This window comes from Chelmon rostratus, chromosome 4 (assembly GCF_017976325.1).
Source record: "Chelmon rostratus isolate fCheRos1 chromosome 4, fCheRos1.pri, whole genome shotgun sequence".
Lineage (NCBI taxonomy): Eukaryota > Metazoa > Chordata > Actinopteri > Chaetodontiformes > Chaetodontidae > Chelmon > Chelmon rostratus.
Window position 1 is genome coordinate 8,422,554 of NC_055661.1, and position 22,433 is coordinate 8,444,986.

General features: G+C 41.8%; 1 protein-coding gene across 1 annotated transcript in view; it reads right to left on the minus strand.

Moving 5' to 3' along the window:
• Positions 1–713: 713 nt before the first annotated feature.
• Positions 714–22,433, minus strand: part of LOC121605392 (contactin-associated protein-like 4) — an 80,971-nt gene continuing 59,251 nt past the window's right edge. The window contains exons 17-24 of the mRNA XM_041935284.1: positions 19,382–19,600; positions 13,784–14,023; positions 11,406–11,630; positions 9,465–9,598; positions 8,063–8,150; positions 2,429–2,644; positions 1,877–1,948; positions 714–910 (exon numbers count right to left, since the gene is read on the minus strand). Of these exons, the coding sequence (XP_041791218.1) occupies positions 714–910; positions 1,877–1,948; positions 2,429–2,644; positions 8,063–8,150; positions 9,465–9,598; positions 11,406–11,630; positions 13,784–14,023; positions 19,382–19,600 (1,391 nt within the window). The remainder of the gene's footprint in view (positions 911–1,876; positions 1,949–2,428; positions 2,645–8,062; positions 8,151–9,464; positions 9,599–11,405; positions 11,631–13,783; positions 14,024–19,381; positions 19,601–22,433) is intronic.

The following is a 22,433-nucleotide window of genomic DNA, read 5'->3' on the forward strand; positions in this document are numbered from 1 at the left end:
CAGTTGAAAGAGTTTTGGTGTCGGCTGCTCACTGCAGGTGAACAGGCAGTATTGTAAATCTGTTATTTTTCTCATGATATTAGGAAAAAGCACAGCGAGTAACATAAAAGCTTCCTGGCTAACTCAAAGGTAAAGTGTGGAAGTTAGGGTTTTCCTGTGACTTTCACTTTGTATTCATATATACAGCAGGTGCTGAACTTATATAACAGGTGGATTTTAGTTGATTCTGGGACTGTGCTATGGCTGAGCTCTGTTGTGTTGATGTGAAACACACAGTCCTGCAGTCAGGTGAATCCCTCTTCCCATATTATGACACATAGTGAACGACATCTCACATTTCACACACTGTTCATCGTCCTCGTAGAAAAAGTTTTTTTATAAATGAACACCGAGTCCAAAAGTCTAGTTTAACTGGAACAAAGTTGTGTTGTGATCATCACATCTATTCTGCGTGTTGCCTTTTAATAAATTATTTTAAACATTTCAATATGGCAGAGAAATAGTGTTACAGTATAAGCACACAAATGACCATTTACATTTTTAAGTATTAACATCCTCAAAGTGACACCAGAAAGGAAGTAAAGAAAATCATAAATTGTTCTGTGTTTGACTTCACATCTTGTTCAGTCACTGGTGCCAGTGGCCGAGGGGCTCCGTGTCTGCTTACGCACTGAGCTCTGTCCTGTCAGGCCAGGGGGGGGTCAGGGCTCCTGCTAAATGAAATACTCCTTCTGGTTTTCAGCGGGAGCGCTCTGAGAGTCCGCCTGGCTGCTGAAGGGGAACTCGTGGCCGTCCTCGGGCTGAGCCGCTTTCACCTCCTGGTTTCGATACGTCTCTTTCCTGCCGCAGATGAATCTGGCCATTATCGCCAATGCGGACACAGTGACGAAGATCACCACGGCGATAACCCCTTAGAACACAGAAGCACAGAAAAATGATGTTTGTTTGATGTCTTCAAGGAATAGTACATTTTTGGAAAATCTGCTTATTTTCTCGCCACAGCTACATCAATGGAAGGATCGATCACTCTCATATCTGTGTGTTAAGGGTACTCTGTGGAGGTTTTTCACCTGTAGTAGCACTATGGAGCACTTCCACAGATGAGACCCTGAGTAATTTAGTAGATGTATATTATTGAAAGTCTTAATGTTAATTCATACTATTTCTGTCCTCTATCGTGTTGTAATTAATGCATCCAGTATCATAATATATCATAATGGGTATTGTTTTGGGACTGTGTTGGTCAAGCCAGTCTTCACCCTCCTGGCATTTCATCTGAATTTTAAATGCCACGTTAAAAAGCACAGCAGCTGCTGTGAGGACAGGGGTGTGACTCAGGGTAAAGTAAGGGTTAGGGTTTTTTCTTTGTCATTTCAATCCCCCAGAAGAGGATTATGTATCCTGTCTGTAACATTTTTCTAGACTTTTGTTTTAGGTAAAAATAAACTCAAATTTGTATCACTCCAGCTTCTAGTTTGATTTGTAAAGCAAGCTAAATTTGGGAGACAAAATAGAGCTTGACTGAGCCGACTGCTCCATTAAAGTGGTTTTAAAACGGAAACGCAACTCTGAAATCCTTTTGTCAGCAGGGTTTTCATGCATTGTGTGAATTCAGCCCCGAAATCTTATCATTAAGAAGCCAAACCATTGCTTCTCCTCACTCTGCCTCTCCTCAGCCTCCAAGATCAAAATGACTCATTCCTCACTTGCATCCTGCTCCAAAACCGGGATTTTTTTTGTTTCCCATATGAAACGTCTCTTACTTATTCTCTTTACAACGTCAGCCTGTGTTTCAGCTGCATCTTCCCAAATAAACCTTAAGTTAAGTTCTGCATTAACGTTTTGTTCTTATTCCTGCCAAGATGGATTTCATTACCTCCAATTAGAGCTGAGTCACTCCTGATGGTGTTGACTAAAGGCTGGCCCGGATCCACTGAACCAGGTTGGTCTGTAGAGAGTAAAAGAAAGTAGAGGTAAAAAGGTAAACAGAAAGAGATGCAGAGAAGAAAAGGTTAGGGGTTAGGGTTAGGCGAAGATGAAGAGGTGGGAGGGGTGGACAAAGAAGAAAAGTCAGAAAAAATGTAAAAAGAAGTAAAGAAAGATGTGGTAAAGGAGTGTATGGGGACAGATGAGGGGAAGGTGGAGTCAGAGAACATCAGTCAGAAAGTGCTGTTGAAAGCCTCAGCTCAACCTCAAAGGACTTCACTGCAGTTGTCTGACTAATCTCATCTGTTGCCATCGCTCTGTCTGCTTACCGAGGAGGATGGTTAATGAGCCCATAAAAAAGTCTAATGAACAGACCTAAGAATAATATTACAGACACACCAGACCGATTCCCACTCTGGGAGAGGTTGGGGCGGTGAGCTAATCAAATGTATATGTTCTGTAGTATAGTACGGGATATAAGGGCCGAGTCTGATCCTTGTACCTGATAAGGAGTGTGTGGTTTCTGCAGCATAGGGATCGGCCGAAGAGGACGAACCACAGCTCGACTGGACTAACGGCCCGGTGATGCTAACAGGGCTGTCAGGGTGCAGCAGAGCAGCCTTCAGAGGACTGATGGAGTTAAAGCGAACACCTGACAGACAGCCGGTGAAGCCGAGAGAGGCCAGCCCAGCCAGCTCTTCATCCAACTCCTCAGACTCTGAGCGCAGAGAGAGAAACACAGAGGCAAGAGAGGCGGAGTGAGAAGACACATTTGTTATCGGCAAGTTCCCGTTACACGATTAAAATACAGCGGTGACAAACATTTATCTTGATGACACCACGTGCGCGATGATAAGTGGTATCTATCTATGTCTTTATCATTTTAATATTCATTTTGATGTTAGAGAGGAAGATAAACCTGCTGAAGTTTTCCAACTCCCCTCCCCTTAAAAGTAAAAACCCTGAGAGTCGATCATTTTAAAAAATAGTTCCCAGAATACTGCAGCATGCTGTGGGTAAGGTAATGGAAGGTTAGGCTGACACACAGACAGGAAGCTCATGGTTCAGGTTAAATATAGACTTAAATGGTTCATGTTGGGGACATGAATCACACCGCCCAGCATTAAAGTCAAACATGCCACAGCCCATAGAGGTTGCACTACTTCCTGCACTGAATGTTGGCACAGGATGTGCTGTAGCTCCTCTTTCTATGGACATTATTGTTGGGGAGACTGGCTGATCCTTCCATGGCTTTTTTACTCCTTCTGCAACTGCAAATGTTTAAGTGAGGAGATCAGCACCTTCCCTTTTTAGTGGGCGTTCAGATGGAAAACTGGATTAAAAAAGCGCCAGGGGCCGTGCTGGTGGGGGCTCGTTGTTTTGGGTGCTGGTGAGAAAACAATATATAACATAGAAAATCTGGTTTAAGGAAGAGGCTCAACTGTTTTGGAAGACTCAATGCTTCAACAGATCCACCTCATTCAAATGAATGATCAGGGATGTGTTTGTTCATTGTGTTGTAAAACACAATTTATAAGGAGGGAAGGTGTGGACCTGTTTTGATGAAATGGAAGCTACCTTTTGAGTGTAAAACACCATATGTAGCAGTTTTAATATAAACAGCAAGTTTAAAGTCGCACTACAGTATTAAAGTGAGTTAAACAAGCTGCATAAAAGCTATGTTTCTATTTTTAGAGTGTTACCAGTAACGGTGGTGCTGGAGGGGAGGCAATTGGGTCATTAAAATCAAAAGGATTTATTCCCTTTGGAGCATGAATATGCTGAGCAAGTTTCATGGTAATCTGCATTTTACATTATTAGATTTCTTGTGTACAAGTGCAGGTTTTAGCCTGAAAGTGTAATGAGAGAAAAAGTTCTAATCTAATAATAGTTATAATAATAACAACAACAACAACAACAACAACAACAATATAATAATAATAATAATAATAATAATAATAATAATAATAATAATAATAATAATAATATTAATAATAATAATAATAATAATAATAATAATAATAATAATAATAATATACACAATTCATGCATAAAATGCAACACAAAGTCCTTAACATAAAATCAAATCATAACAACACATAATAAAACAATAAAAACAAGGGAATTAAAAATGAAATAAAGTAACATAAAATAGAATTAAAACAATAAGACAATAAGACACAGTTAAACAGCCTTCAGGTATAAAGAAAAGACACTTCAGGAGAAAGCGATGTTCAAAAGATGTAAGATGTCGTCTGAAGATGTCCACAGATTTAGAACGCCTAATGCCGGGATCAGACCACACAAATTTTGTCTCTGACAATTTTCACTGTGTCAGATCTCATGATCATAGTGCTGGCAACACTAAACATAAGACCCCGACCAATCACAGCACGTCTTTGTGTTGCTTCGCCCGAGGAGGCGGTTGAAGCAACTGTCAATCAAACTGCCAGAAGCCTTGTGTGTGATGCTGAAAAGAAAGAAAATGTCTGTGGATGTGCTATAACATTAAAAGCAAATGCAAGAGGCGAGTAAACTTCAGCCCATTCAGTCATTATTTGTACATCTACTGGGTAGCATCCGGAAAACAATTAGGACAGATACAATCGGTTTCACATATATTCCTTTTATTTCCTTTTATTTAGTTATTTATGGAGACAATATATTTATAGGTAGAACCTGTGAGCTTTTGTCACTCACTGGGTTGCCTCTCACCTGCCAAAACAAAACTGTGTGTCGCTTGCAGTTAATGTACTCACAGCATCACTATTTGTGACAGCCGGTGTGAGGTAAAAATCTCTATAAATATCAGCATGAGCTATAATTATTTCTGCAGTGCAGTTTGATTACACAGCACATCATTATAACCAGACTGATTCTTCTTTTCACCACATAAACGGGATACTACAGAGTGGCCCGGCTGGAGAGGAGAGGGCTGTTTATCAGCTGTATATTTGATCAGCTTTGATTAAGTTTTAAATTGAATGTGATCCTGCGAGCAGCAGGAAATAATTCATCTTTGAAATACATATCTAATGACATATGGGTATCTACTGAACAGCCTGCAAGAGGGGGGGGGGGGGGTGATTGAGCACTGCATTAGTGTGCCATATTTTTTCTCCATTGTTAAAGACCACACACTTTATCTCTACCTTTCACCATTTTCTCGAGAATAAATTAAAGCATGTGCAGGCGAGTTTGGCTGTTTCAGTTAAAACAGAGTAGCTTCGCCCAACATGCACGTGCACATGTTCAATTTGCTGTATCATGTAGTCAAACATGTCGTCTTTATGAAGAATATAGTTTTTTTTTTAAAAAGGTGAACATTTGGAACAAAACAACTGAAATGGAGCGCAGGAGATCCTCGGATGTGGAGCGTTAGTGTTGAATAGAGTCTCTGCTCTCACCAAGACGGATGATTGGACGTTTGTGCGAGCTGTCAAACCCCACACTGACAGCACTGAGCTGGTATCCATGAACTGAAGATTACTGTCCTCCTCCGCCCAGCTGCTGCTCTTTACCTCCAGCTCTCGCTCGTTCACTATCTCACCCTCCCTCTCTCTTCATCATCTCTCTCTTTCTCTCTCTGTGAGCATCTCAGTCTCTCCATTCTTTCCTGGTCCATTAGTTAGGCTGATGGATGACAGCGTTGGCAGGGAGTGACAGTATATCAACTATCTTGCTGCCTCTCTGATACTGATATGACTGCCTGAGTCCTCTGGCTCAGCGGAGGGAAGGCCGGGTCACACACTGACATGGCCTGGGTCAACAATAACAACAACAACAAAAGATTAAGGAGCTAAAGGTAAAAATGGCCACATCATTAATTTGTTCTTGTTTCTCACATGTGCACCATGTGCTGGTTGGAGTTGGTTGGCGAGCACAAGACCTATATATATATATACACAGTCATTAATATACCACTCATCCTCTCAGCCTAGGGTTGGGATATTCAATAGTTTTTCTATATTTTAGTGCTGCTTTTGATCCTGCTTCTAATGGATTCCTCGTTTCAATTTCTGGCATATTATTTGAGAAAGAACCAAAATGAACCAAAACTCTGGCAAAAAACACCCTTATTTTAAGTAGAATCAGGCACCCTTTAACAGCCAGTTGGCCCCGTAATTGGCAAGCTGTTCACTGTGTATCCTGCCCCTCGCCCAATGTGTGTGGTAGAACGAGCTCCAGCTCCAAAAGACGCTCATCACGATAAGTGGGAAGAAAATGAATGGGTGGATGAATGGAGGACAAGATATTTTGGTGATTCTTCAATGCCTCCATCAACAATCAATAACAAAAATGACTACATAAAGCTAACTGGCTGTGTTTTCATCTGCTCTGTTCAGAGTTTTGATGGTCTCCCTTTCAGCAGACATCTGTTAAAACAAACCTAACACTGCCAACTGACTGAATTACTTTTATTGTGAAGCAGCACCAACTTCCTGTTAATCTATAATAATCCATGGAAATAGGAGACTAAGGTGAAGAGGCAAACAGGTAGTAAGGGGTAAGAGAGAGTGTTATGACATGCAGCAAGGCTGGAATTGAACCAATGACATTGTGGTTGTGTGGTATGCACTTTTACCGTTCAGCAACCGGGACGGTCCTTGAGCCATTACTTTTGTCATGTGCCATTACTTTTGAACTCATTGCAGATTTCCCGATGAATGGTTTGCACAGTCCTGCACAAAACTGTACAGCTCTTTAACGCTTTCATTCAAATAACATATTGTACATAATGTTTTATTGTCAACTTTTCTTTTTTCTATTTCCAGTGCTTGCTTTTTTTTTTTTTTACTGACCATATTTACAGTTGCACGCCAACACCAAGGCAAATTTCCTGTATGAGAAAATCTACACGACAGTAAACTGAGTAAGTATATTCAGCACGATCACGATCATGCATGGCACACACTGAACTAAAAACCTACACTGCAGCTCTCTGTTAGGTTGCTGTTAACTCCTTGTGTTAAGTATAAATGCAGCTTTAGGGTTAATGAATTATATGGTCACATTATACAACATGCATAATCACTGACATATGTTTTTAGGAATAAGTGGCATTTTCTAAATAAATCTCTGTTTCTAATAACATTGCGAATAGTTTCTAATTGAGAACCACTATTGATACTCAACCCTGTGTCAGGCCCACATTCATACAGCCAGTCCTCACCAGAAAATCAGGTCATTGTGCAAGAATACATAACCCATACAATGGATATTTACGTTCATTCTAAACCTAACCTTTGGTGCCTAAAGCTAAGCAAACTGCGACCTTTTCACAACATTAACCGAGTGACGATGAGGGTCCAGTAGGATGAAGGACTGGTACTCTTGTACACTCCGTATTTTGGGAGTCACTGACAATCAAATTATTCAGTCATTTAGAATGAGGATGTGTAGCTTTTTTACTTTGTCTCAAATGTAAATATTAGATTTAACAGAGGAAAACTCAGTCCTGATCAGTCTTGCAGAGGAAGACAGGTGTGATGTGAAAGTAAAATGTTCTGCCAGGCAGAGGGAGGGTGAACTGTACCGTCTGACTTCCTGGTTTTGTTTGACCCCACACACAGCAGCTGAGACTTATTGGTTGTTATGCTGAATCGCAGGGTGCTGACTCCAATCTTCTAAATCATTTGTTCTTTTCAATCTCTCCTCATTACCATACAAAGTGAAGGACCTTTTCTAAAGTTATTACCATTACAGCTGTCTGAAGCCCTGCTCAGCGAGACAGACATAAAGACTGAGTTATTCACTGCCTCAATAACACAGATGAAAGTTCACCAACGCATGCTGTATTTTCTGAACTTAGTGAAAAATAATAAGTGAAAAAACAATGTCATTCACACAAATACTTTACCACCCATATAAAATGCATCTAATGCCACATAACAACACCTTTAGTCATTTATAAGTGTTCTTCTTTTGCATCTTTTTCTTTCTTTTTTTTCTTTTTAAGCATCACAGCTGTGCAGCGCAGGCTGCCAATTTCCCCCTGGTCCATCCAACGTGACGAGCAGAAAGCTGCAGAACGCTTCAGAACAGTGTTTCGTCGCATGAGGCCAAACATCTTAGTGCTGTTATTCAAATGAGTGTGCCAAAGTGCTGGAGTCTGCACTAAGAGAGCCCCACTTACCCTGCACTCTGCCCACAATGAGCGATTTGATGCTGTTGAATTCCACATCAGATGTCAAGTTGAAGTCCTCTCTGGCAGTCTGGTCGATCTGAAAGATAATGTATGTCACATCTGTGAAGGTAAAAGCTTAGCAGGGAAAAAGACTGACAACAATAGAAATCTGTCCTTGACTGTCACTGTTAAGAGTTTATATAAGTGCTACTCTGGGAAGAAACTTCAACAAATGGCTGCAGAGGAGGCTCAACCTCTGGTTTTGCCTGCATATTCAAATGAGATTCAGCCACGAAGCTGGAAACCAATTGACCCTTGAGATGCAGTGGTTCTCAGCAGCTGAGCAGAGGAGTCTGAGTGGAGCAGGTTTTGCGGTGGTAAATGCCTCAGAGTGAGACACCCTTTATAATAAAACAGAGAGGGTGTGATGTATTGCCTGCAAACACAGGGATCTGGGCTTCAGTGAATCATTTATCAATAAGACATCTGCTAATGTTAATCAGCCTGAGACTGAAGTGGAGCTGCAGGAAACAGAGGAACAGAAAGCAGCTTGAAAACAGGAAATGTAGCATTTATGGATTCTTCTTCTATTAGGTTTCCAAAAGCTTTCTTGTGGCCTCTACTTTTGGTGCCCCAGGCGACGTTTCCTCTGGCATGTGTGAGGGGATCATAATGTAGTAAACATTAACAGTCTATCATAATATAATTTGAAGATTACTTCTCTCTGATACTCACTCTCATATCATTAATTGCAGGCTGCTGTGTTTCCCACATGCTGAGGTCATTGTTTTAAGAGAGCACAGGATATTTTTGACAGCTGTCATTCACAGAGCAAACATCTGGATTTATAGCTGATGCCTTTTAATCAAAATGCCTGGATTGGTTTCTTTGGATCTGCTCAAGACATCCTTACTTTAATTTTCATTTCAGGGTGCAGATTTTCATTTATCATTTCGTCTTTAGTTACAGGTGACTCGACTTTAGGATGCACCCTCTGACAATGTTTCCTGTTTACAGGGATTATCCCAACCTGGATTATATTACAGTATGAAAGCATGGAACATCAGTAAACTGGGTATTCATATCCTTGTATGCATGATTCATTTGTGCAGCGGGAGTGAACAGCGGGGTCACAACATAAGCAGCGGCCAGCAGTGTCAATTAATATTATGACAACAAACGCCACCCCCAGTAGTGTGACTGTGCAGACTGCCTGCAGACCCCTCTCATTATCAGGTGTCATTATCAGTGAGCAGTGGCTTTATTTGACAATGTAATGCACGATTTAAATGTCTGACCGAGCATCTGAAATAAATTACAACACATTTCTTCCTCCTCTTCGGATGTCTAAACACATCCCTCCCTGTGGTGATCTGTGTGACACAGTGTACGTCACGTGTTGCATGTTCACCTGAACAGAGACAGCGTCTGCCAGTCTCCGGACGGTCACTGTGTGCAGACGTCCATCAGCCAGGTTCGTGACTCCGCTCCATAGCACCTCAACATCTCTGCTGCTGTGCAACTTGTACCTCAACTCCAGCTCATCTTGGCAAACACAACGCAACAAAGCAGTTTTACAATCATTAGCGCAAGCACAGACAGAATCAGAGAGTTAATTTGAAAATGCTTGTTGAGAGAAGCTGCAACAGTAACAGAGCCTAGACTTTTGTATACACTCAGAGAGCCAATGTGCTTTTACTCTATATCTATCACATAGTGGTGCAACCTCAGATTATATTAATTACATTAAGGTAGAGTAGAGCTTTATTTGTACCTAAGGGGTAATCTAACTTTGAGAGAGACGTCACTGAATAATGAAAATCACCTTGAGATATAAAACAGATCTAATACAAGCTGTTGCTAAAACCCGTAGAGGTGAACAGACTCATTAACAATGAGCCAACAATAAAGGAAAAATTGAGCCATGAACGTTGAATGATGAAGATGCAAGATAATCTGATCAAATCTTTGCAGTGTTGCTGATTGGTACAAACAAAGTTAAAGTCCCAAGACAACTTGTAACTCGTCTTTGGTAATTAATCAAGCACTTCAGCCATTTTATTCAAACGTTTCCTCAGTCTTGGCTCTGACCATCTTAGAAGACAGGTATTCACTCCTTCAAAGAAAGAACATTTCATCCACATATCTGATGCTCCAAGATACCAGCTGCTGAATTAAGAAGCTACAAACCATTTAAAGCTGCAAGGATTAATTCTTTATCTCTCTGAATAACACTCCATGATATGAAATTAATTTCCGAAATTTTTACAGTGTTTTACTTAATAAATTCCACGGCGCTGAGATAATTTGAATGGTAGATGTCTGCAGCCTTTACCGATGAGCCATAATGATAAGAAATAATCTTTTATTAATAATCCAAACACATACTTAATGCCCTTTCCCATTTATTTTCTAATTATGACTCACTATGTTAGTTCTTTTTTCCAACACAGACTAATAGGGAGCAATTCCCCTATCATAAGAGCACATCTTGCGAATAAAAACAGTCTTGCAGAGGGCACAGGGTCTTTCAGGCTCTCAGCGAGTGACTCCAACAGTAAAGTTTCTCTGTATGCAGCAGCTGAGGCTCCTGCTGCTGCAGCAGCAAAAGAGAAAAATATGAGAAAAGCCTTTTTAAAGAAAAGAGACCTCTCTCTGGGATTTAATTTGAAACTTCAGCAAGAGTGTGGATACCTGATGATGACTTAATCAGCTGTTCAAAACCTGATATCCACTGGATTTCTCTCAGTCATTCAGAAAGTTAAAGGATACCACCAAATGTTTTCACCAAAGGTTTCAGTTTGACAGTTTTTGCTGTCATGAAAATGGATTGCATTTAAAATTATAAAAGGAAATCTCCAACACTTGAACTCACCTTCACGCTAATTGAAATAACATATAATTCAGCTATACTTACAAGCTACAGACAGTGGATAATCACAAATCCTATTATACTATGCAGGAATGCTGGAATTGCTGCCTGCCTGCTGGAGCTATGTGAAGCTCTGCAGTGAAGCAAGTGATGAAAATTTGAGCACAATAAATAATCACAATGGCAAGAAGAAGGGAAGGAAGAACCCTGCCAAAAACAGAATTATCATTTAATAGTAACTGCTCCAAATGTTTTCTTTGAACCTGACACTGTGCATAACAATTAGCCTGACTGCATGAGAGGGAGGCAGCAGAGGATGGCATACTGAATCCAGAGGGAGAAGGAAACAGAGTTAGAGGAGTGGAGAGATGAATTTAAGAAAATACAGAAAGGATAAGATCATAAAATGTGTTTAATTTGGTCAATCTGGTTAAATCCAAACCAAAAAAAAATAATAATAATTTAATTTGGTGTCCTCACCGTGTTTGTTGATAAGCAGGGCCAGGTATTCCCTGTAGAAAGAGTTGACGTAGAGCAGCAGAGCAGGGTTCTGAATGGTCCTGAAGCTCAGCGAGATGTTTTCTCCTTTCAGCGTCATGTCGGAGTAAATGGAGGAAGGCAAGGCAGTGCTGTTCCTGCTCAGTTCATAGGGCTCCTTCAGGGTGTAGGTGATGGACGTGGTCGACTTAAAGCTGGCTGAAACCTCTGAAAGTTGGAAAGTTACATTTTTGGAAATATGCTTGTTGGCTTTCTTGAGAGTAAAATGAGAAGATTAAAGCACACACCAGCAGCTGGTTAACTTCCACCAACCAGCACCAAGTGTTATGTACAGGACTATTTTTTGGCTTGGCAAAACTCTAGTTACTGTGACCAGCCAAGAAATAGCCCTGAACATAACCCCCTGTAAAACCACAAAATTATGCTTTGATGCTTTGATGCTTTAGGCTTGGGTTTAACAAACAAACAAAAAAAACCCATATTGATAGGTGACCTTTAGAGGTGCAGGTAGGCACGTAGGTCGATCTTTGGACAGAACCAGGCTAGCCATTTCCCTCTGTTTTCAGTGTTTGTGCTAAGCTAAGCTAACCTGCTGCTGACTACAGCACAGAAAGTGTGAGAGTGGCATCGATCTTTTCACAAGAAAATGAAAGAAAGTATTTCCTAAAATGTTCAACTATTCCTTTAACGACATGGCACAACATATTTATACAACACTGACTTAGTTTGACATCGTGTTGACTTTTAACACTATCCAAAAATGCCCTTGATGCATCGCATGGCAGAAACAATGGCATGGTGGGCAAGGAGAGTCCTTTTAGGTAATCCTGATGCTCGCCCTTCAGGACAGAATAGGCTCTTTATGACTCACTCAGAACGAGTGCTGAGAGGTCAAGCTGTGCAGACGGTGAACGAGACAGTCGGGGTCAGTCTAATGTCTGCTGAAGGAGCCTCTTCAGAAAGACGCCTGATCTTTGCTCTCTCCTCCTCACCAGGGCATTATGGGTCATTACGATTGTGTTTTGTAATACTTTAACATAAACTTCTCTCACAAACAAATCAAAACTTGCTGCATTTAAAATCACCTTGTTGTTGTATTTTTATTGTATGCCTGAAAGATCTGAGGTAAATCCTAAAATAATGAGTATTAGAAACTTTTGGATATTTAAAATCTCAGGTGCATATTTAAGATACATTTATAAGATTCTCCTTTTAAAAGTGAGCTGTAAACATCAAAAAGTCAACCAGAATATTCGCCAAGGTGAAAAGCTTGACATGGATAAAGGCTTGGGGCTTGGCAAACTGCCAGCTGTTAGCTTCTCATTAGCTACACAAACAACAAGGGATGGCGAGCCAGATATTATGTTTCAAATATTTCAAAATAAATTGCCAGAGGTATGTCTGTGCCAGGACCTTCACATACCGATGGGGCGTTCCTGACGGTAGCTGTGCTTTTCCTCTGCGAGTATGGTCTGTGACTGCCACATCTAACACACAAACAAATCTCTCCCTCTTTATCTGGAGAGCCTCTGAATAGGATCCACAGGCTGAGCTGGCAAAACGGAATAAAAAGCAGGAGAACGTGCTGCTATTTTCCCTCTATTACACTGATAGCTCATGACAGAAATACTGTAAGGTGCTGATGCAATTCAACATGATGAAGGGACTCGGGTATGAATTCAGTATTAAGAGACAGAAAGCACCATGAGTAACTCCTGAAAGGTTCAAACATATTCCTGTTGTTACTGTAATTAGCTACTAAAATGTTGCTATTATCGTCGCAGCCTGGTACCTCCAAAGTCTATTATAGGCGTAGTATACAGGGCTTATAATGATGATATTCAAAATACAGTTTTAGCATAAATGTTATCTTTAAAACCTGCAATACCTGCTAATAGTCCTCTTTGTCATTCTGTATACCCCTGAATGATCTCTGAAGCAGTTTTACAGCATCTGCCTTCGTTAGACACACACCTTTTAAGGGCTACATGCAAAAGTATGCACAAGGAAATTAAATTGTCAAGGCAGTTGTAGTGACTGGGAACTAAATGAGCCAATTTGAAGTTGAAGTAGAGATTTCTTTATACTTTTAAGATGATATCAGAAGATGTTTTTATCAGGTTTCATCGTCCAGCGTGTATATCTGTCTGTCAAATATAATTGGATCTGTCCGGAGGGTGTTGGATCTTAAAATGTCTAGTGAACTTAAAACTTCACAGATCTGAAATAAGCTTCTTTAGCTATGATAAAAGTTCGAGTTACCAGTAGCATGAAAAGTGTTTTGAATTGAAAGTGAGTCACGGCTGTAGTCTGTGTATTTACTGGCAGGGAGACTCCAGTGTGTGTTTGAGTGTATCTACCTTCATGACAAAAGGATCCAGTGTAGGCTGACTGGCCACAGTCGCAGGAGAAACCACTGGCTCTCTCCACACAGTGGCCCTGGTTCTGGCAGAGCGAGCCGTAGCTGCTGCAGTGGCCCGGGCACCCGGGTCGGACACCCGGGGTGATCTTCGCCCTCTCCTCGAGGTCCAGAGTGACGCCGTTCAGCTGCAGAGAGCGGATGCAGCCCAGAAAGCCTTTCTGCCTGGATGCGGTGCCTCCTGCCAACAACAACAAATACAGTACACATGACACACGAGTTCCAGCTTTCTCTTTCTCAACTGGCGTGAGTCGGATTTGACTGGGATCAAGTAAATGGATGGGAAATGGACTGCATTTACACAGCGCCTTTCTCGTCTTACCAGCCACTCAAAGCTCTTTAAACCACAAATCAGCATTCACGCACGCACACACATTCAGACGCTGATGGCAGAAGCTACCATGCAAGGTGCCACCTGCTCGTCAGGGGCGATAACCATTCACACTGCAGGAGCCAGGGATCGAACCACCGACTTTCTGATTCTCACAAGCTGGCTCACAGCAATTTTCACCTGCAGAATAATGTAATATTTTTTGCACAAAACCACCCAATCTGGCAACAATGATCATGCTCCCCCTCTCATTCTGTCTCTGTATGACTGCATATCAATATATGTCTTCCGTGCAGTAAATTATGATTGACAGCCACATGTTGCCATCGCAGCACAACAAGACCATGTCTGCTCTGCAGGGCACTGAGTCGCTGAGACACTACTTATATCACCGCTGACATGACGGGCTAACTGCCTGGCTGATGAGCCATCTGCTGTGTGATATTCATCCTTTCCACTAGCAGGCGGGAGGAAGAATCTCTTCCTCCTTTCACCTGACAATTATCATCGTAATATAGTGTAGCGACCTCACACCGTTCACAGAGTTTAGACTTGGCAAAATTACATTTCTCCCGGAGTTCCAAGCTGCTATGTCTTATTTTACATGCACGCATGACAGTTGTTATTGTTCTCGCACGCTGGAATTGGCAGGGTGTTACTCTCGCAGTTTGAGTCTGGAAAAGCTTCAAATGCTCAGCCAGAGCAGCTTTTCGTATCACAAACCTCTGTGAGGCCCCAGTCTCCCTCTGCAGCACGCGTTACAAAACACAGGCAACACATTAAGAGCACAAAGAGTGAGAAATTTAATTAAACATTCTCTGAACAACTCAATAAGGAAAAGTTTGATTACGCTGAATGACACATGTGCACAGCAAACTTCTATTAAACCACGATTTAACCAGCAAAAGCTAGAGCATGGAGTTTGTTGAAAAAGGATTTTATGCAAAAAAAAGGATCAAATCCTTGGAGCACTTCGGCTAAAAGAGCAATGGCTCCTAAGGGACAGAACCTCTGACCAAGGAAGGAAAACAAAGGACAGGGACTAGTAGAGCAAGAAGTCCTGTGGGAGTCAAATGAAACACCCTCTATATGACCGTGAGAATGTCAGACAGCTTTAGAGGTTCGCCTCATGGTGCTGGAATACAAAAATTTCTGGTATTGCACCAAAAGCCCAAGACCAAGGGCTGTAGTGTTTCATTAACATACTATTGTCAGGGGGGGAAAGAGTGTTAGATTACTATATATAGAATATAATATATTACTTAACAACATCTTTAGGCTACAAATGACACTGCATGTCAACACATATAATAATAGAGAGAGTCCTGATGTCCAAACCAACAGGCTGTGTGTACAGCTGATTATCAATTCTAAATATACAACCACCTTCCTCAGTGCAGCCGTAAAGTAACCAGAAGAGAGGACACTCAGACAATTGCACAAAAATGCTGGAAAACAAGAGATTGCAACAAGCATTATTAAGCTCCAGAAATTAAAAAGCTTGAGACACTTAGTGTGGAATTACCAACAGAAAAAAAAAAGCCTCACCATGGGTGACAACACAAAGACGTTTTTTGGATGTAGAGTTGACAGTGTTTCAGTGACAGTGTTTTTGCAACCTTTTTTACCTAAGCAGAGGTACAGCATTGCTAACCCTAACCTGCGATGACGTCAGCGGTGTCAATCATGTCATCCTTTTTTTTTTTAAACAATCTGTTTTATTGATTTTCTTCAAAATACACATGTACAATCACAGATTGAAATTTAAACAGAAACAGCAAAAAAAGAAAGAGAAAAAGAAGAAAGAAACAAAACAAAAAGAAACACCCCCCTCCCACCCCCCCACCGGCTGGCCACCATTGCTCGAGGATAGCTGGACACATACCTTGTAAACAGGTTAGTTTGTAAAAAATAAAGCGAAAGCAAAACATGTTAAACAAAGACAGTAATAAAAGAATACAGACAAAAGTGACAATCGTGTACATTCAGCTCACAGTGATCTGGCAGACTGTACTTTTTACATATGACATGAAGGGATTCCACATTCTGATGTCACTGCATTGTTGTACATTTTTTGTGCTGTTTACTGACTGCTAGCCCGGCCTGGGGGTCAACCCCTCAGACCCCTGACACTCGGCCAGTGAGAGTATACATTTACATGTATGTTTTCCAGAGTGTCAGCTTGGTGCACAGTGTCACCTCTCTGGAGCTCTGCCTTCCTGCAGCTGCCAGCGGCTGCTGCTCTGCTGCAGCCGGTGACTTGGCTCCTACCCTTTGTTTCATTGTAACACAGTTTAGCATTTGGCTTCTATCATGTGACTTTTATTCTGTAACAGATGTGACTTGGAAAACCAGAAGATACAAACAATGACTTTGTTACATTAACAAGAGGATACTGTATCTGACCATCTATTTTTTAATGTGACCGACAGAACGAAGCAGGAGATCATAAACGCACACGTCTCTTCAAGTATTACTTTAACAATGTGTCTAAAAAATTCATTCTTTCTGATGGCATGAAATGTTGATCCAGAATAATGACACTATTAGGTTTATTAATTCAAGCTATTGAATATCCTGTCTTATTATGTTATACAAGACAATTTTATATGTGGAAAATGGGACGTGCTATTCATAGCAATATAAATGTCTTTGCAGGACTGTGAAAAAGGGAGGCTGGTAGCATTAACAAGAACAATGCTGTGGAGCACACGGCCCTTCACTTTCCAAAACAAGACAGCAGAGACAACCAAATGCATATTGCTTTGCAGCAAATCAAGTCTTTGTCAAACACAAACACACTCCTCCACAGCAGTCTATTTCATAACCCCATCACATTTCCATTCAAATATATGGATCCCTCCGCACCGCCGGTAAACACCAGCCAGGATGGCGCTGCCCATATAAGGAGAAGGACACTTCTTTCTGGCTGTTCAGAGAGGATTATTAGCCCGACACAGCTAGCCAATCAATGCTCACCTCCATCTCTCTGCATCGCTCCAATCTCATCAGTATTTGTCAGTTGATTTTCTCTTCAAAATGTTTGTTTACAAATGAACAAATGTCCATAATATTTGCAGAAGGATAAATCAGCACAATACAAGATGGGATTTAAAGCCCCCAAACACACTTTGACAGATAAAAGCGAGATGTTAAACAGAGAGTCTGCGGAAGAGATGAACTAAAGAAATGGGAGTTTAAATTGATGAAGTTGAGAGGAACACAGAACAAATGACTCAAAATCTACCCTTTTACTAATAATCAGCTTGTATTTATGGTTTTGATCCACTCAAATAGCTACAACTTATCACAAATCAGGGAAAATGTTGCTGCATGCTGCCATTCAGTCCAGTTTAACTTGATTTTGAAGGATATGGCATATAATATTCAATATTTGTCTTATTGTCCACAAAATCCATGAGAAAAACTGTCAGGACTCGGCTTCATGCCTCTGCTTTTCCCCTGTCCTCCTGTCTTTTCCCCTTCCTTGTGTTTCCTGTGTGTCTCTCTCTTCCCCTGTGTCTTGCTTCCTTGTCTGTGCTGAGCTGGGCGTGGTTACCTCCTGCCGCCTACCCACCTGTACACCTGTGGCTCATCTAGCAATCATCACCACAGTATATAAACTCAAGTGGGAGCATTCTTGGCTCTGGCTCACTGTGTTCTCTCTGATAAGGTTGTTTGCTCTGTTGGATCCTCCAGTTTTCTCCCTCTTTGGCTCAGAGTGCCTCGAGCCATACCACACCCGGACCCACTGCCGTAAGGCAGCCAGACTCACTCTGCATCTCTGCCTACCTGTGATCCTCACCACCACTCTCGAACACCTGCAGGCTCATCCCAAAATTCTGAACATTCAACTTCTGAGTGCACAATAAACTGAGACTATCCTGCATTCTGTTTTGTCCAAGTCCTGGGTCCTTTTGGGTTTTTTCAGCTACCTGACGTGACAAATACAAAACGAACAATGGCCAAAAAAGTATGGCTAAACAAGTGGCCATGGTCTAACACATGTACACACTGGATATCATGTTCCTTTACTATCAAAACACTGTGGTTTATTTACAGTCAGTGACACCTACACCACCCTGCTGTCATAAGTTCTGACAAAAGTATTAAATGTGTAAAAAAAAATAAGTCCCCAGCAAATACACTATTTCTTCCTGTTTGAGGAATATTTGCTAAATCTACACCAGGGAATTACTGAGCCTTTCCATATACTTAAGATGAATGTCCTCAGCAGGTAATAAATGGGCAGGGAAGTAAAGTTAGAATATGAGAAGGGAATCAAAATGCTTGCACATTGCACACATACAGATAAACATTGTCTGGTTAAAGGTGCAAAACAATTCTGCCTTGAATGAATATCTGATGCATTTGGTGTTCTTGCAACTTCAGTCCCAGCGGACGTTTTGCAATTTCCCAGTCAACAAGTCGATATGGCACAGAAGCAGCTTCACAGGCTGCACACACATATACAAGCGCTGCATCATCCATTCTGTCAGCGCACCAAAAGGCAACTTATTTCTTTATAAATTAATGTCCAGTGTTTAAAAAGCATGGCCTCAGTGTCTTCTTTTTCCACTATAGCACCACTTTTTTTCTCTCAACATCAGCAGCTCTTGTTCACACTCTGAGCACGAGGTTTACTGTTATGAGACGAATGCAGCTGCCTGGTTTCCTGAACTCCACAGCTGCTCATGAGGGACTTCGGTGGTGCAGAGCAAAACTTTTATCCCTGCATTGCAAAACTTTTGCCTAATATGAACTGAATGGCAAAGTGGGCAGAAATTGCTGAATTTACTGCGTAAGAGAAAAAAGTCCACCGAGATTTAGTTTCTCTCAACGTCGGCCTGCCTCAGGATGAGTTATTGAGACTCTAATCTCCTGATTCCCTCAGAAAATGTGCTTTCTCTGAGTGGGTCCTTGTGTTTACTTGTGGACACATTTGCATGCTCGTCTCTAAGTGAGTGCATGTGCTGTTAGAGTCACAGTCTGAGATAAGAAAGGATGAGATGTGGCAGCAATTATCACCAGCACTCAGCTGCTAATGAGGTGAATGTTCAAGCATTATAACTCTCGCTTCCACGTGTCTCTTCTTAATTCTCACTATAACCTCAAACTAACCTAAAACCCAAATCCTGATGCTACTAAGCCTTTCAATTTCTCTCACTTTGGAAAAAACACACACTGATTCACGCTCTTGCTTCTCACCTATGAATAACTGGCTGTTGAGCTGCAGATGAATGTGCCCGTCAGCAGGAGCCTCCTGCGTGGCAGGAGGGAACTCGTCGACACGTAGCGACGCCTCCTTCACGTTGCGCTCGGCTCGCACGCTGTGCCACCGGTTGTCGTTCAGCGGGGCGCTCGTCTCCACTCGCACCTCCAGCGGGCCGTTACCCACGTCGAAGGAGAAGACGACCTCTGAGGAGGCTGGAGAGGAGGTGGCAGGTCAGAGCAGTTCAGGTGAGGTAGGAGTGAAAAATTAATGAAGATTTTATGAGAAAACCCATAGAAGCGAGAGGCAGTTGTAAACAGAATGCGTGGGAAGCGTTTGGATGACTGGGTGACTGTCACAGCAGCAGAGTGAGTTTGACTTGTTCCCTCTGAACTCTAACCGGCTGATTAACAAACCTTCCCTGACACTCTGAGATAACCGTGTCCTCTCATGACTGAGACACTGCAAATCCCTCACGTCACTTCCAGAGACGTCACAGCTCCATCTTTGCGCAGAGAGAAACAATCCTTCATGGCACTGTGAGTAATGATGTTGACACTCAAAGCTGTGGTACTATGTTAAGTAAGTTTTATTTACTTTAAAATGTATTTATGAATGACAGAAATGAATTTGCTCACCACAGATAAGAAAGTATAACAGTTTCAGATCCAGCAGCTGCCTCATTTGTCTGATGTTGTAAGTGAAATGTGTGAAATCCATCCAACCGACAGTCTGTGGCAGAAGTCTGAGGATCTAGTGCTGTCAGTTGTTCATGGGCTGTTAACTGTGCGAGTGGAGTAGGAGGAGTACAAGGTGAAAAAAATATCCTGCTGAATTTAACAAAAGGCGCCTGAAGAATAAGATTTTTCTTACGAGAAGTCTCATTTTGTTTTCTCACCATATTTTCAGTAGTAACAATGCGCCACACCAGGATAAAAATGTGGGTCTGTTTCTGTCACATTGTTCATTGGAAAAGCATTTTCGTCAGTTTGGCTCCATACTGCACCATCTTTCATTGAACCTGTTAAGTCAGTCCTGCTTTTCATCATCATATGTTGGCAGAAGTGTGAAGCAGCTTCCTCCAACCCGTCCATCTGTGGGCAGGATGGACGGACAGATGGACGCAGATCTGAGATGATTCAGAGACCAGCCCCAGGCTAAGAAGAGAGGCTGCCACTACAAACTCACATCACTTAGTTACTTCGTGTGAGTGTGTGTAATTGTGATCTGGCTATAATTTGCTTAATTATCTCATTTGGAAGGATGGGTTTTGATGGGGGGAAATTCTGGCATTCACTGGTAAACTGGTTCATCATGAAATCTGGTGCAGGTGTATCCCCCTCAGGATGACTTTTGGTCATGTCTTAACGTTTTTATCATCCCTTGGTCCTAACTTTATTTTGGCTAATACACATCCGTTAGTATGGACGTAGTCTTAGTTTTGCTTTATTTTAAATCAGACTGGTGGAACTGCATTTGAGCGTGTTAGCATGCTGACGAAAGCATTTAGCTCAAAGCACCACTGTGCCTACGTATAGCCTCAGAGAGCTGATAATGCAGCTGGAGACTTAGCTGTGATTCTACCTTTGCTTGAGTAAACCCGCAGTACTAGTGAACTTGAATGTTTTGCAACTTTAAGCAGCAAGCCCCTCAAAGACAGAGACTTTCTTCTTAAGATATGCATCATAAGTATGTGCTGTCCCGGTGGGACTGAACCTCCAAACCTAATCTAGGATAACATGCTGTAGCCATTAATCTTCGCAGCATTTACGCAGCTCTATTAGGTTAAAAACTTAACCTATAATGAAGAGAGGTGAGCTGAAGGCCACATGGAGTCCTTTCATCCATCATAACACTGCCAGCATGCCTACGCTCCACAGTTAGGGGTGAAGTTAGCAGAGCGGTGACATCTGTGCACGGACGCAGCATCATCCCTCATGGATGATGCTGACAGTGGAGGGAACGCTGTGGGATTGTTCAATCATTTGATAGAAAAACCCAGAGGCATAACTTAATTTAGAAACTGCTCTCTGGCCCGGCTCCAGCCACGTTAACAGCAGTAATAATGATAGGTAGTCATCTCAACAGCAGCTGTCATACAGTAATAACAGCAGTAATAGTGCTGCAGCCAGATGAGAGACGCTCTGCTGTAACAATGTCAGGGTTTCCCCAAGGAGGGTGGACACCATTTGTTCTGAGTGTGTGTGTGCCTGTGTGTGTGTCTTTAGAGAGAAAGTAAAAAACAGACTCAGACTATGCTTTAGATCCCACAGATCACCTGTTAAACACAGTGGCCAGTACTATAACATTTGTTCTTTGGACTTCGTGCTACAGACTTCTTCTACTTACATCAAATAAATTTACATAAAAGCATCACTTTCTTCAATGCAGTCTAGCAAGTTACAATTTGGTCTACTTGTTGGGAAATTAAGGAAAACAGTCCTTAACAAAATGCATAAAGAATTTCATAAAAGTCCTTCAGATATTCATAGCTACGTTTGAATTGCCAGTTGAACTGGCCATGCCGGCATGCCAGACACACCCCACTCTGCCTCTGACTGGCTAGCGCTCGCCTTCATTGATATGGGTAGTAAGGTTTAGGCATGAGGAATGAGATCGTTAGGGTAAGCCAATCAGAGGCAGTGTAGGGCTTGACATGCCTTCGCTTGCAGGCACGCCAGGTGCTGTAAAACACTCTCCTGGCAGTTAACAACGCTCATGTTCCTTAGTCCCAAATGGATCCGTTCAGCTCACTGTTCACCAAAAACATGAGCACATTCAATGAACTCATGTCTAAGCCATGACATTGCAATCATTGGTGGTTTGTATTACTTCATTAAAGTTATGGGACCTTCATGTCATGGTTGAAAGAAACCAACATTAGGTTGGTCAGTAGGGAACAGGAAGTGAACAGTGCTCTCCCATGTCAACAGCAGTATTATGTTGAGTCATCAATCCACCGCGACACTATTTCCCCCTTTGCTCCGGACGACAAGAGTAATCATGCCTAGCCGCTAGTGAGCTTTGTCATTTGAACATTAAAGATCC